Source organism: Papio anubis, chromosome 12, assembly GCF_008728515.1.
Source record: "Papio anubis isolate 15944 chromosome 12, Panubis1.0, whole genome shotgun sequence".
Classification (NCBI taxonomy): domain Eukaryota; kingdom Metazoa; phylum Chordata; class Mammalia; order Primates; family Cercopithecidae; genus Papio; species Papio anubis.
The window spans coordinates 57,479,635-57,502,272 of NC_044987.1; the positions used below are offsets into that span (position 1 = coordinate 57,479,635).

The 22,638-nt window shown below is 53.6% G+C and overlaps 1 protein-coding gene across 3 annotated transcripts; it reads right to left on the minus strand.

Annotated features, from left to right (window-relative positions):
- Positions 1 to 1,124: 1,124 nt before the first annotated feature.
- Positions 1,125 to 22,029, minus strand: TSKU (tsukushi, small leucine rich proteoglycan). Of its 3 annotated transcripts, XR_002517131.2 has the most exons (3): positions 6,493 to 12,587; positions 4,194 to 4,301; positions 1,125 to 1,407 (listed from the first exon to the last, which is right to left on the minus strand). XR_002517131.2 is itself a non-coding variant. In XM_021926342.2 (2 exons), exon 2 carries the CDS (start codon positions 9,701 to 9,703, stop codon positions 8,642 to 8,644), a length of 1,062 nt encoding a protein of 353 aa, XP_021782034.1. In that variant the 5' UTR covers positions 9,704 to 9,711; positions 21,866 to 22,029; the 3' UTR covers positions 7,172 to 8,641. The 3 variants fall into 3 exon arrangements, 1 of the variants encoding a protein (XP_021782034.1); XR_002517132.2 differs by lacking the exon at positions 4,194 to 4,301; XM_021926342.2 differs by lacking the exons at positions 1,125 to 1,407; positions 4,194 to 4,301 and adding an exon at positions 21,866 to 22,029 and having other exon boundaries at positions 7,172 to 9,711.
- Positions 22,030 to 22,638: the final 609 nt, after the last annotated feature.

Here is a 22,638-nt window from a genome sequence, read left to right on the forward strand (position 1 = left end):
CACAGTGACTGGCCTCATTTAGCCTCAGTTCCCTCCTGGGAGTCCCTTAGTCTGAAGGAAACAGGACAGTGAGCCAGGCGTGGTGGCTCATGCCTGTAATCCCAGCACTTTGGGAGGCCGAGGCGGGCGGATCACCTGAGGTCAGGAATTCGAGACCAGCCTGGCCAACATGGTGAAATCCCTTCTCTCTACTAAAGTACGGAAATAGCCGCGCGTGGTGGTGGGTGCCTGTAATGTCAGCTACTTGGGAGGCTAAGACAGGAGAATCAGCTTGAACCGGGGCGGAGTTGCAGTGGAGGCTAGAAATCATCTCAGTACTCACAGAGCAGGAGTAAACTCATGCCAAAAAAAAAAAAGACCACGCATGGTGGCTCACACCTATAATCACAGCACTTTGGGAGGCTTAGGGCAGTGGATCCACGAGGGTCCGAGGTAGGTTATACTGGCCCAAAATGGGTGAAAAAATCCCATCTCTACAAAATACAAAAATTAGCTGGGCGTGGTGGCATGTGATAGTCCCAGCTGGCCCCAGGAGCTGAGGCAGGAGAATTGCTTGAACCCAGGAGGCGGAGGTTGCAGTGAGCCCAGATTGGCACCCTGCGACCAGCCTGGTGCCAGAGCTGGGGCTCGATATGGCTGACAGCAAACAACAACAACAACAAATAAGACAGTGAATGGGGTGCTGGTGCAGTCCCAGCAGGTGGGGAGAAGGGACCCATGGAGAGTCTAAGAAGGGGAGGTGGGTCTGTCCAGGGACTACAGGAGGAGTCTCTGGGGAGGGCGTGTGAGGTTGCAGGAGGAGGGAGATACCTGCTGGGTGGTCTTGAGACAAGAATGTAAGGAGATGTGCTCAGAGCAGCCCCTCATACGCTTTCAAACACCAGGCAGCGTGCTTCCTTCAACCGCCCCTCTCTGCCTGCTCTCCTCAGCTGGGCTGTCGTCAAGGAGGGTGGATTTTTCATTTGGCATCTTTTCTGCATCTTCAGCTGCCCATGTCCCAGGGCTCCAGCGAGGTTAGCAAGTAGGGAGGAGAGGGGAAATGTGGCTGGGGGAGGTGGAGGCTGTGGCTTTTGCTGTTTCAGTCATCTATTGCCTTATAAGAAACCACTGCAAAGCACGAAGGCTTAGAACAGCAACCATTTTATTTACTCATGACTCTGCAACCAGGGCTGGGCTGGGCTGGTTGGTTCGGCTGGGTTTGTTGTGGTCACTCATGAGCGTGAAGCTGGTGGCACAGCTGGGGCCTGAAGTCTGCTGGGATATTGGAAGTTTGAACTTTTCTTTCTCTTTGTAGTCTTAGAACTGGCACTGAACCAGTTCTGCATTGCACTGATTAAAGTCACATTCCAGCCCAGACTCAAGAGGAGTACAAATACAATGGTGTAAATCCTCAGAGGTGTGGGTTCACTGGAGTCATGAATAGAAAAGGATATCACATCAGTTGGTGGAGAAGGCAGCATATATGTGAATAAAACGCCCTACCCTTCAACTACCTTCTCTATGGATCTCTATGGATGCCTCTAGCATCATGGTCTTAACAACTGTTTTATCAACACACTACCTTAAAAACATTTTTTAGGGTATAACACATTTTGAGAGCATGCTCAGGTACCTCTTGCACCCCATTAGTTAGAAAATGCCCCACTCCCGCATCCAACCCAGATATCTCATCTCTATCCCCTCATCACACTCTTGGTATCCTGAGACCTTGCCTATCTAGGAGAGGCCTTGGACAACAATCATAGCTTAAGCCAAAGAGAAATGGTGGAACTGAAGGCAGAGACTGAGGCTACTGGGGAGAGTAAGAAGAGTGGAAGGTTTTTCTCTCCATCTCTCAAATCACAGCAGGTCAGTGACTGCCATCTGTGATGCAGGCCTGGGGAAACAGTGGCAAACCTGCCTCAGGAAACGGGCATGAGGACATTTCCTAAGCACTGTGTCTTTAAGAGTGTTGGGCCAGAAGGCGGCTGTGTGGCTGGGTGGTGTTGAAATGTACTGGGGCACAGGGTAGGACGTCTTTTTAAACAAATTCCTAAGCATAACAGCTTCCATGATATCACCCTCTGGGAGCTGATGGCCACTAAAGAAACCCTGGTTGAGAATATCTTGAGCCACAGAAAACTTATAAGTTTGACTAAAAGAAGAATTTTCAAAACAAATAAATCATGTGATGTCTATGAACACTTATCATACACAGAGCACTCTTCTCAGGGTTTTAGGAGCATTAGCTTATTTTCAACAACTGCCCTGTGAGGTAGCTACTAGACTTCCATTTACAGATGTGGAACTGAGGGTGAACGAGGGGCTGAGCAGCTCACCCCGGGACACCCAGCTGTGAGTGGCAGGGCCAGGCTTGAGCCCAGGCAACCTCCCTTTGGAGCCTGTGCCTTGGTTACTAGTTACACTGCCCTAAGAAGTCCCCGCCTTGGGCCTTCACCTGATTAGGGAACCTGGCTTTTTACAGCCAAAAGCCGGGCTCTTTGCCTTTCTTAACCTGAGCAAGAGGGCTGGCACCTCCATTCATCCCTTCACTTTGGAAAAGTTGTTGCTTCTGAGGCTCAGCTAATTAGAAAATTGTTCCTGAGTTGATACTTCTGGTAAAAGACTAGTTTCTCTTTTTCTGTGTCTTCCTGTATCATGTATATATTATTTCTGTGTCTTCCTGTGTCATATATGCAATTATTTATATGTTACATATACATATGTGCATATATAAAGAAACATGGCAGGGCACAGTGGCTCACGTATGTAATCTCAATACTTTGGGAGGCTGAAGTGGGAGGATTTCTTGAGCTCAGGAGTTCAAGACCAACCTAGGCAACAAAATGAGACTTTGTCTACTAAAAAATAAAATATTAGCTGAGCATGGTGATGCAAGCCCATAGTCCCAGTTACTCGGGAGGCTGAGGCAGGAGGCTTGCTTGTGCAAGGGAGATTGGCTACAGTGAGCTATGATTACACCACTGCACTCCAGCCTGGGTGACAGAATGAGAGCCTGAAAAAAGAAAAGGAAGGAAGGAAGGAAGGAAGGAAGGAAGGAAGGAAGGAAGGAAGGAAGGAAGGAGGGAAGGAGGGAAGGAGGGAAGGAGGGAGGGAGGGAGGGAGGGAGGGAAGGAGGAAGGGAAGGAAGGAAGGAAGGAAGGAAAGAAAGAAGGAAGGAAGGAAGGAAGACAAAAAGAAACATAAATGTGTTTGTACCTCCAGTTCAGAACACTTTGACTATCTAATGGATATGCAAAAGAAAATAATAAATAGCTTTGGGAACTAAAGAATAAACACACAGGAATTTCCCTCCAAGCTCAACAAACACAATAATCCCTGTAGACAGAACCACTAGTACTTAAATAAATAAAGAGAAGAATAAACACAGGGCATGTGACTTAACTGGATAGACATTTGCTGTCGTTAGAAGCTGAGCTATGGACTGACATTGGGTATTGATGCACAGAGCAAGTATAATTGCAATTAGCTACCAGTGAACACTGGGCACTGATATACAGTGGACACTGCCTCCAACAGACATTTTCCCTTTGTGGATATTGGTCATTGGTGGAAGCTATCATTCATATGATAAACATTAGATATCAACCAATATTTGCACCCTGGTGAACGTTAGCCAACAAGGAACGCTGAACATTGATGGGCAAGGTCCTATTAGCCTATGATGACCTCTGTCATCATAGACATTGCCCTTGGTGGAGATTAGGTATGCGTGGGCGTTAGCACTGGTGGACTTTAAATTCTGTAAACACATAAAGTGAGCAAGGGGTAGGCCTCTGCTCACCATATTCCTGGCAGTCCAGAGAAACAGCTCATGAGCTGGTTTGGTGGCAGCTGGATGGTAGAATCTACCTCTTTAGCCGCCTTTTCCCTCTGAAAGCCTTTTGGCCATGACAATTTGGGGAAACCAGGGGGTTGTGTGATAACAACAGAGGGACATTTCTGAATTTGGAAGAGTCTCATTGGCTCCCTGCACTACAGAGGGATTGGATTACACACAAATCTACACCTACTCTCTTCTGCCATCCTGACCAACACTGTCTGGGTGTTTGCCCCTCCTTTAGAAATGAGATAATCAAATCGCAGCAGGGCTGGCTTCTTGGGCAGTGAAACCATAGAAGGACCCTGTGCTTGGTTTAATGCTCTGTTCTTGTCATCTTGAAATCCTAATAACTTCGAACAAGGGGCCCTACCTTTTCATTTTATACTGGGTCCCACAAATCACACAGGCAGTTCTGAAGCACAGAATCCTGGCCATGGACCATGGCAACTTACTCGTCTCTGGGCCTCAGTTTCCCCATCTGTGAAAAGGGGCCAGGAGAGAAAGGACTTTAACTTTGAACTTTGGCTTTTTATGCTCTAAGATCTAGAATCAACAGTCTGATTGGAGCTATGTAGAACTGCATTAACTTCTCCAATTTATTTGAAAATGAAAAAGCAATGGAATCCCAGTGCTTTCTGGTCTCTCAGTGCACCTCTACCCTCTCTGATTCATGGGGTTTACACATCTGGCCCGGCCCCTGGGGTAGGACAAGGAAGAATGTGAGAATTGCCATCTGACAGATAAAGCCTGGCCTATGCCGGTTTCTTCATCTGTATGGTGACAAAAAACCTGGTGCAGTTGTGAGGAGATGATGGCATGTACCCAAAGCATGAGGAACACATAACCATAGCTGGCCGCTGCATTATTATGAAAGGCAGAAAGAGATTGGTGACCCTGCTGACCCAGGGTGGTGAGCTGGGCCACAGCTGACGGTGAGTACCTACTCCATGACCCTGTGGATTACCAGGTGTTGTTCTGTGATTCTACAGTCCCAGAACTTTACAAAATTCTTCAGTTCTGAGTGACAGTTATAAAAACGGACTCAGACTACATGGCTCTGTAATCTACTTCATAACGCTATGAAGCTGAGCTCAGGAGTTCAAGACCAGCCTGGGCAACAAAACGAGATCTTGTCTACTAAAAAATAAAATATTAGCTGAGCATGGTGACACAAGCCTGTAGTCTCAACTACTCGGGAGGCTCTATGAAGTTGGATGAGGGCAGGAAAGAGCGCTTACAGGCTGTCATTTTGTGCCAGGCACACAGTACTTGGTTCTCTACAAATGTTACTTCATTTCTTCTTCATACAGTCCTGTGGAGGGAGCTATTTTCCCTTCCTTCCTTCCTTCCTCTCTCCCTCCCACCCTTCCTCCCTCCCTTCCTTTTTATTTCAGGGTCTAGCTCTGTCACTCAGGCTGGAGTGCAGTGGCACAATCTCAGCTCACGGCAGCCTCAACCTCCCAGGATCAAGGAGATATTTCCCCTTTCTTTCTCTTTCTTTTTTGTCTTTCTTTTTCTCTTTCTTTTTTTTTTTTTAAACAGGGTCTAGCTCTGTCGCCCAACCTCCCAGGTTCAAGCCATCCTCCCACTTTAGCCTCCCAAGCAGCTGGGACTACAGGCGTCATCACCATGCCCGGTTAATTTTTAAATTTTTAAATTATGTTGCGCAGGCTAGTCTTAGTTTTGAACTCCTGAGCTCAAGCGATCCTCCTGCCTCAGCCTCCCAAAGTGCTCGGATTACAGGCAGGAGCCATCGTGCCCGGCCTTGAGGGGGATATTTTCATCCCTATTTTCCAGGTTCAGAGAAATAAAGCGACCTGGTCAAAAATCACACAATTGGTTAGTGATGAACCCAAGATTTCAATCCTTTTCTGTGAATTCCAAAACGGATTCTTTGCACTAATTTTCCTGATTGTGTAAGATTCGAAGGCCCTCGCCCTGAGCACCAGGGTTCCTGGAGGGTGGAGTACAGCAGGGCGAGGGTAGTCTGGCGGGCGGGGAGGGACTGGCCTCATAAAGCAAACAGCTCAGCCCACTTTGTTCTGCAGCCGCCCTGGGCCTGGCTCTTGGCCCCGGGGGGACCTGGGGTGTCTGGCCATGCGTGAGCACGAGGTGGCGCTGCGGGCCGGGAGTCTCCGCAAGGGGAAGGAGGGGCGCGGGGACTCCCGGGTCGGCTAGGCCCGCCGGGGCTTCCACTCTCCTTATGGCTGGCAGGAGGCCACGGTTGCAGGGTGCAGGGCAGGTTCCCCACCGGGAAGGACGAGCCCGCCCAGCGTGATGGCATCCACGCCCATGCTCTCACTGGGCCTTCACCCTGCCCCGTTTTGCAGAGAGGAAGCTGCAGCTCGGCCAGAGGTGACCTGCTCCAGAACTGATTGCCGCAGAAGCCCCCTCCTTCCCTTCGCTGCCTCCGCACGCTTTGGCCCTGTGTTTAAGGCCTTTTTGTTCCATGGCCCTCCCTCAAGGACTCCTTCCACAAGCAGGGACTTGGGAAGACCCTGACCCAGTGGGTGAAAGTACCGTGATCCCTACCTCCATCTGAAGCCTCTCTTGTCCCAGGAAATGTGGGGGAGGTGAAGAACAAACAGGAGGACTGTGGGGGCCCAGAGTCTCACCCTGACCTCCCTCTCCCCCACACCGCCCCGCGCCACGCCTCAGCCCTTTCCTACCTTGACGGCTGAGTGCCAGCCTCGGACCCAGGGCCTCAGGTTGATACTTCTCCCTGGGGAGGCCTGATTACAAGATGGGCAAGCTCCCTACCAGTGCATATGGCCTGAATGTTCTGGGCACAGAGTAGGTATCAGGAAAAACCTGCCATTGGTGATGATGGTAGACATTCCCTGTAGACTGGCCAGTTAGAAGGAAGAACTTGGTGACAGCAGAGCCACCCAGATGCGCTGCAAGCCTGATCTCTGTCAGTGGAAGTGTGCAAACAGGAGCTGGGGTACCATACCAGCTGAAGCGCCAAGAAAGAACAAAATACTGTTGCAGTTCAGAGGAGGGAGGTGGGAGGGGCTCGGGAAGCTTCTGAGGACTGGCAGGCACTAGGTCTACTGGATGGGAAGGAGGTTGAGAGACAGGGGTGAGGACAAGGGCAAGGTCCCACAGTAACACCTGAGCAAGAGAACAGGTGTGCAAGCGCCTGCCTGGCATGCTCATGGCTATGGCTGGAGTTGGGGTGACAGGAACAGCGGGGAGGGCCGGGGGAGATGAGAGGTGAGCAAGGTGCAGGAACTCCCTCACGTCACCTTACTCCCTTAATCCTGAGATTATCAGGCTTTTCAGGGAGAACAAGCTGCCCAGGGCAGGGCCTAACCTGATTCATCTTGGTGGCCCCAGAGCCGCAAAGAACTTTTTATGGTGTTTATTAAATCAAGGACCAGTCAGATAGATGATGGGCTAGGCAGGTGGGGGAAGACAGAGCTCACTGCCCTGTGGGGTCTCTGTGGGGCCAGCCCCTGATGCCCACGTGGCCACTGATGCCCAGCTTCCCCCAACACTGCAACACAGGCCCAGGACAATATCACAAAAGTGAACAAATGCAACCTTTTCCTGCTTTTACAAATGACATGTCTCCATCCCCGGCCAGCAGGGGTGGGGGAGGCAGGTTGAAAGTGACAGTCCATTAAAAAGGCAACAACATTTATAAAATGAAGACTAAGGAAACAGCCCAGGGTTTGGAAGCTGAGATGCTACCCTGGGGGTCGAGCATAGACATGGGTGGGGGAGATCTTGCCTCCTTTCACGGCATTCCTGGGAGGGTGAGAAGGGCTGTCGCACTCAGGGCCAGTGGGGACTGAATCCAGGAGGCCCCTTGGAGCTCCCGGCCAGATGAGGCTCCAGAACTGCAGCAACTCCTTGGGGCAGTATCTAGAGGATGCTCAGGGGAAAATGGGTAGGTTTCCAGTCTGGATGCTGGGGGACCCCAACCCAGGGTGAGAAACTGGCTAGGCTGGAACCAATGTGCCCTAAGCTTCCAGAGGCTCCGAAGGGCAGAGTGACTTAGCCCATGCCACACAGCTGGTCACCAGGCCCAGAGTCCCACTTGTGAGGCTCTTGCCTGTCCTGCTGCTGCTACTCTTGTGCTAATGGGGAATGGGCAAGGGCAGCAAGGGGAGCCCAGGCGGGGAGGGCGGGGCTTATTAGAGGAGACAAGAAAGTGCAATGGGCCCGGCTGGGAGGCAGGAGGCTATGCTCCAGTCGTGCCACTGCCCCGTAGGAACTCAGATTAGCCTTTTTCCTTCTCAAGGCCTCAGTTTCCCCATCTGTCACATGAGAAGGGTGGACTTGATTCTTTGCAATTCCTTCTACCATTAAGGTTCTAGGGAAATAGAAAAGGAGGAAGTGGGTCTCACGGCCTCATGGCAAAGAAAGGGCTACGTTAGAAAATAAACTTATGCCCCTGAGTGACTGGGCCACGGGCCCAAGGGGACACTCAGCCCAGTGGACCTGAACTCTGCCTTGCAGCAGGGGGTCCCACCCACCCTCTGCCCGTCTCGGGTCAGGCCGGCCCAGCCATGAGGGAAGGCACTTGGGGGATAAGTGGGGAAGGGAAGCAGGAGGGGACCAGAGTCTGGTTTGGCATCGAAGTCCCTCTGCTCATGGTTTGGGGGAGCAACGTAGACAAAGGGGCGAGACTTTGCTGCTAGGTGTGACTCCCAGGTCCAAAGCCTCTTCTAGGCCCACAACTCCTGCAGTGACGTTGCAACATAGGCCTGCGGGCTCCCCACTGGTGTTGGCACATGGAACATAAGTCACTCGGGACCAGAGGCAGCCCAGGACAGCAGTCTGCTATGTGGCCCTGGGCCACACCATTCGTCACAAGATATTGGGGCCCCTGGCAGCAGATTCCCGGGTGTCTACGCAGTGCAGGGCCACCTTGGGGCTGGAGCCAGGCCTCCGGGGGTAGGCACCCTCCCGCACCAGGCGCCGGCACCACACATCCTGGCCCACGCTGACACTCTGCAGTGCCGGGAGGTGGAAAAGCAGCGCCTCAGGCAGGGGCACCAGGTTGGTGCCCGAAAGGTCCAGCTCCTGCAGGGAGTTCAGGCCTGAGAACACCTCAGCTCCTGCCCAGTTGAGCTTGGGGTTGCCCGACAGGTCCAGGACCTGCAGTCCCGGTAGCTCGCGGAAGCCATAGGGCGCCAGCTCAGGGAGCCTCTGCAGGCTGGCCAGAGACAGGTGTGTAAGGCCTGCCAGCCCTGCGAAGGCACCCGGACCAATGACAGCTAGAGGGTTCCCATCCAGGCTCAGGTAGCGCAGGGGCAAGTCTTGGAGGTTGGGCACGGCATGGAGCCGGTTCCAGGCCAGGTTCAGGCTCTGAATGGCGGGCGCAGGCAGGCCGGCCCTCGCGGGGTGGGGCACGAGGCGGTGAATGAGGTTGTGGGAGAGGTCCACGTGTAGTGCCCGGCCCTGACTGTGGGTCGTGAACGCGGACACTGAGACCTCCCGGAGCTGGTTGTGGCTAAGGTTCACGTCACTCAGGGGTGAGCTGGTGAAGCTTTCAGCTGGCAGGGCTGTCAGGCCATTGTGGCTGAGGTCAAGCGACTCCAGGTAACGAAGGCGGGAGAAGGCAGTTGGTGAGATGCTGGTGAGCAGGTTGTGGCTGAGATCCAGGCCAGCCAGAGTCGTGTAGCCCGGCCCCGCCAACACCGACTCGTTCACCATCTCTAGCTGGTTGGAGGACAGGTCCAAGTGGGCTGTGTCCAGAGGGATGGGCACTGGCATGATGTGGGGGCCCAAGCCACTGCAATCCACCCGAGTCAGGCTGAAGCTGTCGAAAAGGCCGAAGGTCTCCACCTCGCACTGGCACCCGGGAAAGCATGGCCGGGTTGTCTGGGCCCCACTCACGGCCAGCAGCAGCAGCAGGGGCCACGGCATGGTGGGGGCTAGAAAGAGAGCCATGGGTGAGGACTGAATGCACCAGATGGTCTAAACCCACCGCACAGAACATGAGCCCAGTCTAGACACCGTTGGAAGGTGTCACAGGCCCCAACCTCCTCAAATGCTTCCTGGAACACTCCCCAGAGTTCCTAGACCCAGTTCCTCTCTGGCCTCTGCCTCTCCATCTGTATGGTAAAGGGGCGTGAGGCTAGGTGGTGAATTTTCAACTAGAAGAAGCAGACTCCTTTCTTAAACAAGAGCAGCAGATGAAGGCAGGCCTGGTCTGGTGAAGTGAGGGGGACCTGAAGCCCTCCACTTCTGCCCACCATCCCTGCCTAGGGTGTTAGGAAACCCAGTTTGAAACCCACCAGACTAGACGGCTTCTCGGGTTGGCCTCTCCAGCTCTGATGGTCCAGAGTCCCTGGGTTGGTCTAGACCCCGACCCCCGGGTGAGGGGCTCATCCACTGGGCTGAGGGTAGGGTGTGCCCAGGGTGCCCCATTCTTTGCTGAGCAAGTGTTACATGTCAGGTGCTATCCTGGCTGCCCCACAGCACAGTCACATCTGACCCTCACGACCCCCTTGCAAGGCAGAAAATTCTGTTTTACTCAAAGGGAACTGGGCCTTAGGTTAAGACACTTTTGGACAGCCACACAACAGAGTGGAGTGGCACTAGAGGGGACACTGACAGACAAAGCACCGCCCACTGCTGTGGTCTGGCCGGGGCTGAGCCAGGCCTGAGACCCACACTCCAGACTTCAAGACCAGGGCTCCCTCCCTGCAATGGGGCCTGCAGTGACTACCCCACCGCACCCCTACTCCACCTGCCCTGTCCCCCTAGCCTGTCATCCAGAGGCAGGATCTTCCCTTCTCACTGGGCATCCTGGTGTCCAACGTAGGTGTCTACACTCCCAGATGGGTTTTGGGGACACCTGTCCCGAGCACCTTTCCCCCTTACCCTGCCCCTTCCCCCAGCAGATTAAGCTACTACACCTCTTTCGTGCCTCCTTTAACCTTGGGCAGGCAATTAGGCTGCTTCCCCCATTATACAGATGAAGAAACAGAGGCTGAGAGAGGAATAGGGCTTTACCCCAAACTAGTAAAATGCAGGGCAGGAATGGGACCCAGGCCTGCTGTACTCCAATTCCTATATTCATATGCATTGCCTCCAGTTAGACTGGCAGAGTAGCTGGTGGAGAGGCAGGGTGCAGGAGGGGCTTTTCCCACTGACACATACTATGGCATGAGCCAGTTTCCCTCCTCAGATCTCAGTTCCCTCTGTCCAATTACAGTGGTGGCTGCCACAGATGCCGGGCGCTACATACGTGTTGTCACATCTAATGGTCACACCACCCACTGCTGTTAGATTCAAAGCCTGTGTTCACGCCCACTGTAGCTCCTGGGATGCTGGTGCTCAGTGGTGCTAGCATGAGAAGCAGAGGGCTGGGCGGTGGGAGCCTCTAACTAGACCAGTTGGATAGTGTGTGGTCACCCCTGCCCTGCACAGCGGCCTGCAGCCTGGGAGACAGAAGGCACTAAGCTTCCTTCTAGCAGGGTTCTTCATCTGGGTGGCCCTGCTCTGGGCCCCCTGCCCTCCTGCCCATCCCTCCCTCTGGCCTTCAGGAAGGAGGTGAGAGAGGGGGAGGAGATGGGCCAGGGACCTGCCCCCCTTCCAGACTGGAAGGTGGGTGGGGAGGGAGTAGCAGGATTGTATTACCAGCCCTGCATGAAACTTTAAAGAGCTAGCCACTTGATCTGCACTCTGGCTTTGCCCAGGGGCAGGGAAAAGTGGGACTCTTCTCCCCTGCCCCCATCCCCATGTAGGCCCCTCTTCTCCCACCTCTTTCTTTTGTAGAGGCCAATTTCAGGATTAAATCCAGCCCAGGTGCATCCTGGGCATGGTCCCAACCAAGGCAGGACAGAGTGTTCCAATGTCTGGAACCAATAGGAAAATATTAAGTTGCTTCAGGCCCCCTTTGTTCCCCTGGGTGAGCTCCTCACCGCAGGGCTCATTACCACCAAAGGCCCCACCTCCCCTGCTAGGCTGATCTGCTCATTCATACCCACCCTTCCTGGGGTTTAAACAAACACCACAAAGGCCCCAAGATTACCCTTTGATTCCCAGAGATGATTATGCAAGGGGTCCGTGAAATGCCAAATGGCCTCGTATGAGCTCCCACTTACATAACCAGCAACTCAAAACACTGCCCAAGCCCACTCCCACCAGAGGGGACCTCTCGCTGACCCTCTTAAAGTCTCAGCCTTGTCCTCTGCACTAAAGGGTGGCAATTTCTGCCCTGCCCTCTTCACCTAAGTTGATTAACCCTTACTGCCAACTGTGAAGGGCTGTGCACATGCAAAGGGCGGTCATAACCCAGCAGCCAGAAGATACAGAACTGAGGCAATGGTAGTAACCGCTGATATAAAGAGGCACCTGATATAAAGAGGCAGGAGTACCTAGGTAACTGTTCGCAGATGCTCCCAGGGCACTGGACTAGGTTCCTTGCTCAGCCCTGCACAGTGGACACCTCTCCCGGGGTTCCTGCTCTGTGCTGGGCCTATGCCCAGGGCTGGGCACTGGCAGTGGGTAGTGCCGACAGTGACAGTCGGGGCCAGTCCTCACTCTCTGCTAGTGCTGGACACACATGCTTTCATTCAGTCCGCACAGTCACTCTGTGAGCCAGCAGTCTCATCCCCATTTTAGAGCAGAGGAACTGAGGATGGGAAAAGGAAGGTGGCTGACCATCTTTAGCAGGAGTGACTTGCTACACTGTGCAACTCTGGGAAGTTGTATTGGTCCGTTTTCATGCTGCTGATAAAGACATACCCAAGACTGGGCAATTTACAAAAGAAAGAGGTTTAATTGGACTTACAATTCCACGTGGCTGGGGAAGGTCTAACAATCATGGTGGAGGGCGAAAGGCACTTCTTACATGGCAGTGGCAAGAAAGAATGAGGAGGAAGCAGCTGAAACCCCTGATAAACCCGTCAGATCTCATGAGACTTATTCACTATCATGAGAATAGCTTGGGAAAGACTGGCCCCCATGATTCAATTACCTCCCACTGGGTCCCTCCCACAACACATGGGAATTCTGGGAGATACAATTCAAGTTGGGATTTGGGTGCGGGCACAGCTAAACCGTATCATTCCGCCCCTGGTCCCTCCCAAATCTCATGTTCTCACATTTCAAAACCAATCATGCCTTCCCAACAGTCCCCCAAAGTCTTAACTCATTTCAGTATTAACCCAAAAGTCCACAGTCCAACGTCTCATCTGAGACAAGTCTCTTCCACCTATGAGCCTGTAAAATCAAAAGCAAGTTAGTTACTTCCTAGATACAATGGGGGTACAGGCATTGGGTAAATATAGCTGTTCCACATGGAAGAAATTAGCCAAAACAAAGGGGCTACAGGACCCAGGCAAGTTCAAAATCCAGCAGGGCAGTCAAATCTTAAAGTTCCAAAATGATCTCCTTTGACTCCATATCTCGCATATCTGAGTCATGCTGATGCAAGAGGTGGGTTCCCATGGTCTTGGGCAGCTCCACCCCCGTGGCTTTGCAGGGTACCTTTCTGGCTGCTTTCACGGACTGGCATTGAGTGCCTGCAGCTTTTCCAGGTGCACAGTGCAAGCTGTTGGTGGATCTGCCATTCTGTGGTCTAGAGGATGGTGCCCCTCTTCTCATAGCTCCACTAGGCGGTGCCCCAGTAGGGACTCTACTCCGACCCCACATTTCCTTTCTGCACTGTCCTTGCAGAGGTTCTCCATGAGGGTCCTGCCACTGCAGCAAACTTTTGCCTGGGCATCCAGGTGTTTCCATACATCTTCTGAAATCTAGGCAGAGGTTCCCAAACCTCAATTCTTGACTTCTGTGCACCTACAGGCTCCACACCATGTGGAAGCTGCCAAGTGCTGTTGAGCTTTGGTTTGCGTTTTGTAAAATGAACAATTATCCCCTTCTGTGGATGCTCAAAGAGATTGGGTCACCTGCCCAAGGCCAGTGAATGATGGTTCTGGGACCTCCCAAATCTTGGGGCTTGCACCCTCTGAAGCCATGGCTGAGCTGTGCCTTGGCCCCTTTTAGTCATGGCTGGAGCATCTGGGACACAGGACACCAAGTCCCTAGGCTGCACACAGCATGGAGATCCTGGGCCTGGCCCAAGAAACCCTTTTTTTCCTCCTACGCCTCCAGGCCTGTGATGAGAAGGGCTGCCTTGAAGAACTCTGACATGCCCTGGTGACATTTTCCCCATTGTCTTCGGAATTAACATTCAGCTCCAAGTTACTTATGCAAATTTCTGCAGCTGGCTTAAATGTCTCCTCAGAAAATGGGATTTTCTTTTCTAATGCATTGTCAAGCTACAAATTTTCCAAACTTTTATGCTCTGCTTCCCTTATGAAACAGAATGCCTTTAACAGCACCCAGGTCACTTCTTGAATGCTTTGCTGCTTAGAAATTTCTTCTGCCAGATACCCTAAATCATCGCTCTCAAGTTCAAAGTTCCACAAATCTCTAGGGCAGGAGCAAATTGCTGCTGTCTCTTTGCTAAAACATAACAAGAGTCAGTTTTGCTCCAGTTCCTAACAAGTTCCTCATTTCCATCTGAGACTACCTCAGCCTGGACTTTATTGTCCACACTGTCATCAGGATTTTGGGCAAAGCCATTCGACAAGTCTCTAGGAAGTTCCCAGCTTTCCCACATTTTCCTGTCCTCTTCTGAACCCTCCAAACTGTTCTAACCTCTGCCTGTTACCCAGGTCCAAAGTTGCTTCCATATTTTGGGTATCTTTTCAGCAACGCCCCACTCTACTGGTACCAATTTACTGTATTAGTCCTTTTTCATGCTGCTGATAAAGACATACCCGAGACTGGGCAGCATACAAAACAAAGAGGTTTAATTGAACTTAACAGTTCCACGTGGCTGGGGAAGGTCTCACAATCATGGCAGAGGGCAAAAGGCACTTCTTACATGGCAGTGGCAAGAGAGAATGAGGAGGAAGCAAAAGCTTCCTGCATTCAATTACCTCCCACTGGGTCCCTCCCACAACACATGGGAATTCTGGGAGATACAATTCAAGTTCAGATTTGGGTGGGGGCACAGCCAAACCATATCAGAAGTCATGGGGAGTTAAAATGGAGTTAACAATCCCTTCCTCAAGGAGTTGCCGCAAGGGCTAGAGACTGCTTGTGTGAAACACCCAGCATAGTGCCAGGACACTGACAGATGTGCAGCCAATGGTAGACTGAGACACAGTCACCAACTACATCCCTCCCCACACTCTGGGGCACTCACAGGGAGGTGACAGGGCAACTGTACCTGGTGACAAGATAAGTCCTGCAGGACTGTCAGGAGCCCTAGGTCTCAGTGCCTGTTCTGCCATGGACTGTCCTCATCTCATCGCTGAACAAGTCTCTTCCCCTTTCTGTGCCTCAGTTTCCAGCTTCACATTAAGAGGTTCAGTTTAGATAATCCAACTCCAGGGTTTTGGGATTTTAAAGTTTAACAAAAGCACATCCTAAATTTCTACTAAGTATATACAAAGCACTGGGCTAGGCCAGGAGGGAGTGGGGAGTGGGGGGCGGAGGGTGGTAGTGACGAGACAGATACTAGGGTCCCTGTCCTGATGGGGCTTACAGACCAGCAATGAGAATAGAAGACCAACTTATAACAAGATCACTAACACCAGCTTTGGACCCAGGAGACTAGGGCTCTAGTCCTAGGTCTGCCACTATCTGTGTGACCTTCCGTTTTCTTTATTTCTTTGAGCCTTGGTTTTCTTATCTGTGTAACAGTATTCACATTGCCTCCCTCTGGGACCCGTACTCTACCCCCAGGAGAAAGAGAAATGAAGACTGGTAGCCACCAAAGAAGGCTGAGAAGGAAAGGGATCTTTCGGTCAAGATTCAACATTTTTTCCAAACCATGACCTGCAGATAAAAGATATCCACTGATTGACCATATTACATAACACAAGAACAGGAGGACAAGGGCTTAGAAACCACATCCATCTGTGGTTTGGGGGATATACTGTAAGGCCTTCCAGTGCAGGGGCCATGAATCATGCATTGTTGGGCCCACAGGGCCAGGTCCACAGTGACTCTAAGTTTGCTGATGGTCTGCTAGGACAAAGAGTAAATGTTACGGCCCCAACAGGCTCCAGGCAGGTCTCCCCAGGTGACACCGCACACACTGCTATGAGACATCTCTAAAACAGCTTTGGCCACATCACTCTCCTTATCAGAAACCTCTTGGGTTCTGCTTTTTACTTACAGAAATCAAGTCTCCCGTGCACAAGGCACCTGCAAGTTGTCACCACTTTCTTCTCCCCTCCCACCTGTCCCCAGCCCCCCATGTGGATTTGAACCCTCCTTGACAGCCAGAGTGGGAACAGCCTTCACCTTGATGGACTCTGAACAACTCTCACCCTCTGCTAACACATCTCCAAACTTGGAGAATTCCAGGGCTTGGGAGCTGGACGGCCCCTTGGGGATCATGGGTGACTGGGGCCTGGAGAGGGGCAGTGACAGCAAGGAATGGCAGAGCAGGGCCCAGGACCTAGGACCTGATGCCTCATGTGACTGCCAGAACTGCATGCATCCATCCCGCCTGCCCCTGGCCTGCTCCCAGCAGAACAAAGCCTGTTCTGTCCACTCAGGCCCCCCCACCCCTCCCTCCTGGCCTCTCACCCCACAGGCTACCCACAGGCCTCCTTCAGTAAATTCTCTGCCGTGAGTTACCTGCTGTTTTCCTGCTTGATGTGTGAGCAGCATGGGGCAGTGCCATGCCTACTTTAACTGTGTGTTCTTTCCCCCACCTGGGAACAGAGCCAGGCCTAGAGGGCGCGTGGAGGAAGAGCAGGATGAACCGGTCAACTGCAAGACCCAGACAAGGTGTGAACCTAGCTCTGTACCTACCAGCCTTGGGTAAGTCTTGGGACCCACTCCGAGGGTCCTCAACAGGGCTCAGAGCACAGGATTGTTGAAAGAATTAAATGACAGAATGGCAGGCATTCCACTCACTATCTGCTACACAAGTACTCAGTGTGTGGTAGACAATGACGGTGATTTGCTAAGCCTTCTAAAGGCAGTCACCATGTGATCCTTCATGTTTCTCCCCAACCAAGTTCCCAGTGCAGCCCAGGAGCGCAGCAGGTCCGAGACTGCCTGTGATGACATTCTCCAGTTACTTCCCTGGTGTCTGCTGATAAGGACAGCTCTCTGGGTGTTGGGTTCCAGCTTGAACCCACCTGGCCCCAGCTGCCTGACCCTGGTGCTGCACTACAGCATCTCTGGTCTGTAAAGTTTTCCAGTTCCTCCCACTGCCCTCGACAACTTCCACAGGGCACTGTTGGCACAGGGCCGCACTGGCACAGAGCCCCAGCACCCTCCTGAGACCGGCCTTTGTCTCGACTGGCTGTTCCTCAATGCAGAGCTGCCTCCCACCCTGCTCCCCTCAGTCATGAGCTCACTCAAGCTGATGCCAAAGAAATCCCCAGGTGGACGGTTTTCAGAAACGTCCTGCCCTCCAACCACTTTGTCAGCTCTGGAAATGCAAGGCAGAAAGAGTTTCAAGGCCAGACTCCCGGAGCCCCGAGGGCCAGCTCTTGCAACAGACCCGCTAATGCAGCACATCTGGACAAACACAGCAGCCCACCATGTGCTCTCCATCAGCATCTCACTTCTGCCTCACCACAGCCTTGACCCTGGGGATACTGTCCCTATTTTGCAGACATGGAAATGGATGTTATTCAGCTGAGAAGGAGAGGACCCAGGACTTAACCCCAGATGTCTTAGCTCCAAATCCACTCTGCCTCAGCTTCCAAATGAGCACATGTGCAAGACAGCTTAGACCTGGTCATGCTGAACTGTACTTACATGTTTACCTGTCTATCCTACTGTGGGCAGGGATGGCATTAGGTTCCTTTTTATGCCCTTGAAGCTGAGCACCGAGCCTGGTACAGAGCAGACACCATGTGAAGATGCACCAAGCATCTAGAATACCGCTACCTCACCAAAGGACACCTCTCAACCTCTCCCATGCTTCCTCAACTACGATCTGTTCAGTCACCCTGCAGAATCAGCAGGTTAGATGGCATCGTATCTACTTTACAGCTGCGTAAAGAAGCCCAGAGAGATTCTGTGATCTGTCCAGAGTCACACAGCCAGAGGGGATGGGGCTGGACCAGGACCCAGATATTCTGACATCCAGTACTTGGTCTCCTCCATGACATGATCCCAGGGACCTGTAAGCCTAACAATTTACCCAAGGAGGATAATCTACAGGGAGATGGGCAAGGCTCCCAATAGGATGTTTTCCTTCCAATATGTCTTCTTCCTGAAGATTTTCAAGTTCCCATCAACTTGAGGCAGCGTACATGGACACATGAGGAGGCGCTATGGGGCAGAGGGCAAGGGTTCTGTAGCCAGGCAGTCTGGGTTCCAACCCTACAGGGCGTTCACTGCTCTGAGGCTTGTTCGTGCCCTCACCCCTCTGAGTCCTCATCCATAACATGGTGATATTCCCCGTGCTGGTCCCAATGGGTCACTGTGATGATTACATGAGGCAAAGTGAAGACTCAGACCTGGCCTGGCACACATTGGTATTCACTGAATGTTGGTTCCTGTCCCCAGTGAGTGATTTCAGGGACCAGGGAAGAAAAAGGTGCTGTGACACCAGCAAATCCTGAGGCAAGGGCAGGGGCTGAAGATGGAGAAGAATCCACAATTCATCCCAGAGGCCTTGGATCTTCTCTCCACATACCATCCAGGATCCCGGTGTGGCTACGAGGTGCTGACAAGGCACTCCCAGGAGACTGGGAAGGGCGAACTGGAAAGGTCTCAGAGGCCAAAGCAGGCAAAAGCTGCTGTGTTGCCTGTGACAGAATGAGGGCTCAGCATCAAATCCGCAGCTCTCCCTGGGTAGGTGGAATCACTGTCTTCCCTCTCCCACATCCCTAAGCTGGACAGTCACCTCCCACTGTCCAGGTCAGGCTCAGGAGACCTGCTGCAACAGCCTCACTCCTGGCCCCTGACTTCAACTGCCAGCCATGCTGGGCACCAGAATGCACTTCCCAACAGAACACCGGGACCCTACCACAGCTCCCTCTTTCAAACCCATCCCACAGAGACAGTTTTCTAGTCTAGAGGCCTGTGACTCTTCTAGAGCCACCTGCCTTTTTGCACACGTTGTTCCCTCTGATGAAGACACAGATACCCTTCTTTGTCTACCAGCAGATTCTCATACATTTGATTCAAGAAGCCACCTCCTCTGTGAGGCTTTCCCAGTCTAACCTGCCCCGCACCCAGGAAAGGCCACCCATGCTGTGAGCTCCCATGGCCCTTGGGCTGCCCCTGTCAAGGTACTGGCCCACTTCTGTGGCCATCTACGAATCGGTGTAGATGGACAGAAAGCTCCCTTCTGCTTTGTGGTGAACATAACAATTGGTGCAACCCTGCAGGATGCTTAGGGCTCTGCCCACTGGTGAAATCAGGTTTAGGACCAGAATCAAAACTGTCTCTGCCTTCTATTGTCGGTGCAATCCAATGAATTTCTGTCTACACAATGTAATACATACTACAAACCACTTTTCATTTATTTGCACATGTAATTCATCATCTTATTTAATATACCAGATCAGTGGAGCAAGAATTAATATCCTCACATTTTAAATAAGTTACTTGTCCCAGGCCACAGAGGTAGGAAGCAATGGGGTGGGAGTAAAATCCGGGTCCTTTGACTCTAAGAGGCTGGATCACTCGGCCTCCAGATTGGTCTCCTGACCTCCAGCACCACCCACAAGCCAGAGACCAGTTTCACAGAATTACCAACCCCACCCTGCTGTATCTGTTTAAATCCTCCAGGAGCTCTCCATTGCCTACAGGGTCAAATCCCACTTCTCGGCCTGGCATTCAAGGCCTTGGTGATTTGGTCCCTGCCTTCCCAGCCTCAAGTTCAATTCCAATTCACCACCCTCAAGACCTTGCGTCTGCCGATCCACCATGCGGACCACCTGTGCTGTTTTCATGCACAGGTCCTGCACATGTTGATCCTTTTGTGGGAGATACTTCCTGCCTCCCCTCTGTGTACCCACTGACTTCAAAACCCACAGCAGGAGGAACCTCCCATGAGGCCCCTCCCCTGGGCTATTCCCACAGAACCCCTCTTAGGACTTGCTTGGGCCAGGGGGCTTTCAAGGAGGACCCAACCCTCTTTATGAAGTGTCCTCAGTGCCCAGGCCAGCCTTGCTCTGAAAAAGGAAGCATGAACTCTTAAGTGCATCCCCTGTGTTGACCCAGGAGTTATGATTAAGAAGAAAATTGATCTGGACTCTACCACCCACAAACTGTCATTTAAAAAGTAAGAGGAGAAAAGGTCAGAAAGGAGAAAAGGTCCCTTCTCATTTATCAGCTTTTGCCTTTCCTGGTGTTGGAGGAAGGGTAGGTGGAAGCCCGGTGGCTGTAGCATTGCAGCCTTCCTGGGGAGCAAAGTAGTGCCTGGGAATAGGTCAGGTCAGAATGGAGGTGTAGGTTAAACATCAAAGTGTTTCTAGGTTCTGGGATCTGAAGCAGTCAGCCAGAACAGAAGAGGCTCTCAATACCTCCCCTTACAGAAGGGAAACTGAGGCCGGAGAGGGAAAGGAAAATGCCCACAGTTGTCTCTTTCCCAGGTTAGCGGCTGTGCCCTTCCATCATGTCTGCAGCATTCGACAAAGCTCTAGGTTAAAGACTGGAGTGAGCGGTGGGGAGGAGGGTGTTCAGGGTTATCTTTGCGACTTAGGCTCAAAAGCCCAGCAGGCTCCTGCCACTCTGAGCCCTCCCTCTCCGGTCAGTCCCAGGCGCTGCAAGTCTAGACTTATCCGGAGGGCAGGGCGCACAACGATGAAAGAAGGATCGAAGGTCTTGAGTCACCTCCTCGCCAGGCCAAATGTGGGCTGGCGCTGCTCTCCGCCCGGCTCCAGCAGCGCGGGTTATTCCCACCGCACGCCCTGAGCCTCGAGGGAGTTCTCGCCCTGTCCGTGCCAGAGTGACCGCGACTCCGCGAAGCTGAGCAACTTGCCAGCGCCGCACAGTGGGCCAGTGGCCGTCCCAGTTGAAACCCGTGTGTGTGAGGCTCCCACGGCCCCCAGCCCAGCTCCAGGTCCTGCGAGGCGGCGCCTCGGGCATGATCTGAACTGGCAGTCGCTCGCTCCCTATCAGGTCGGAGGGTTGGTCCCCCTCCCCCGGGGGCGGGCTGCAAACGGAGAGCGGGTCTCAAAGCGGAGCCTGTCTCCCCACCAAACAGACACAACTCTCTGGGTCACACTCTTTCCAAGAAGCGCGGGGAGAGCAACGCCAGCGCCCTGTCCCTTCCTCTCCCCAGCCCAGGACCGGAGCCCGGGACCCACCTCTCGCCTCCTCCTCCCAGCCGGGGTCTGCAGGGGAATCCGCACGCTCCTCCCAGCCCCTGCCCGGCCAGTCCCCAGGCGCTGCGGATCCCCCTGACCACCAATCCCATCGCAGCCCCTTGCGGTCCTGGGACCTCAGGAAGGAGAGGGGGAGGGCTGCCGGCGCCCCCGGCCGGGCTGCGGTGGGGAGGACTGGGGCTGTTGCCGAGGAACCGGGAGAAAAGTTTGGAGCGAAGTCGTGGGCCCGAGTGGACAGCGGGGGAGCGGGGAGGTGGGGCGGAGTTGGGCTCTCGGCGCGCACACCCTCTGTGGACACCCAGCCCAGACACGTCGGCAGGCACCTACCACGTATGCGGACACACGCGATGCGCCCACCGACGCCCACAGCCAAGCGCAGGCCCGCAAACGTGGACACCGGCGCAAAGCAGCCGCGCAAAGCCACGGATACACAAAGGCACCAGCAGCGGCGCGTCCCCGACTGCAAATCCACAAAGACCCACAAACATGAGATGCACGTGTCCGCACAAAGACCCACACGGCCCCCGGGCGGAGCCTTTGTCTCCCGCAAGCCCTTTCCCCTGGGTTAGCGTTCCCCACTCCCGCCCAGCCCCAGGCGTCCGGCTAAAGTTGAGGGGCCTTGGCGGGACCCAGCCCCGCCCCTGCGACCGGCGTCCCCTACCCGCCCGCCGAAGGGGCCGCGAGGCTGAGGTCGGGGACTCGGGATCTTCACCCGCAGCGCGAACTCTCGCCCCGTCCGGGGACCCGCACCCACCTGGAAGCCTGCGCCGCAGCCGCCTCGGCACGCTCACCCCGGCGGCCCGGCCGCGGGCCCTCCGGCCGGCGCTTTTCTCCCGGCGGCGCGGCCCGCCCCCCGGTCCCCGCCCGCAGCCGGGCTCCCCCCTGCCGGGCGCCGGGTGGCTGCTCTAGCCAGCCGCGGGGCGGCTCAGGGAGTGTCGCCAAAGTGCCAGCCTCTCCCGGCGCGCGCCCCGCCCGCGGAGCCCGAGCCGAGCCCGGGTTCCACTCTAGGGAGCGTCTCAAAAGTGCGCAGCTCCTGCCCCCTCCAGTAGGCTTCGCTCACAGCTTCCTGCATCCCGGATCCCTGCCCCCTCCCCCTGCGCGCCCCAGCAATCTAAGCAGATGGCCTCACTGTCGGGAACATCTGGAGGTCGCCGGAGTACGTGCCTCTGTGTGTGTGTGTGTGTGTGTATAGAGAGAGGGAATTAGTTGCTAGTAAGGAAGAGATGGGGTGGGTGGGTGAGGGCTTCGTCTTTGCTTGTTCACCGCCCTCCCCTTTTTTTTTAAAGAGTGAAAGAGGTTCAGGGACGACAGGGAGCCAGAAACCAAGAATCTGAAGCAAGAGAAAGACTGGCTGAAAGACGAACCCACAGAGAAGAGAGAGCCCGGCTCGGGCAGGAAAGCTGGCAGGAGAGGAGAGAGAAAGTCAACAGATTGAGTTTTTCTTTTATGGAGGAAACCATTGGCTTCTGGTTAGAGTTCTAAGAAGGGAAACTGGCGTATGAGTAGGCAGCAGTTTCAATCTATTCC

Excerpts from the sequence above, each read along its gene's own strand:
- TSKU (XM_021926342.2), bottom strand. The coding sequence starts at position 9,703 with ATGCCGTGGCCCCTGCTGCTGCTGCTGGCCGTGAGTGGGGCCCAGACA.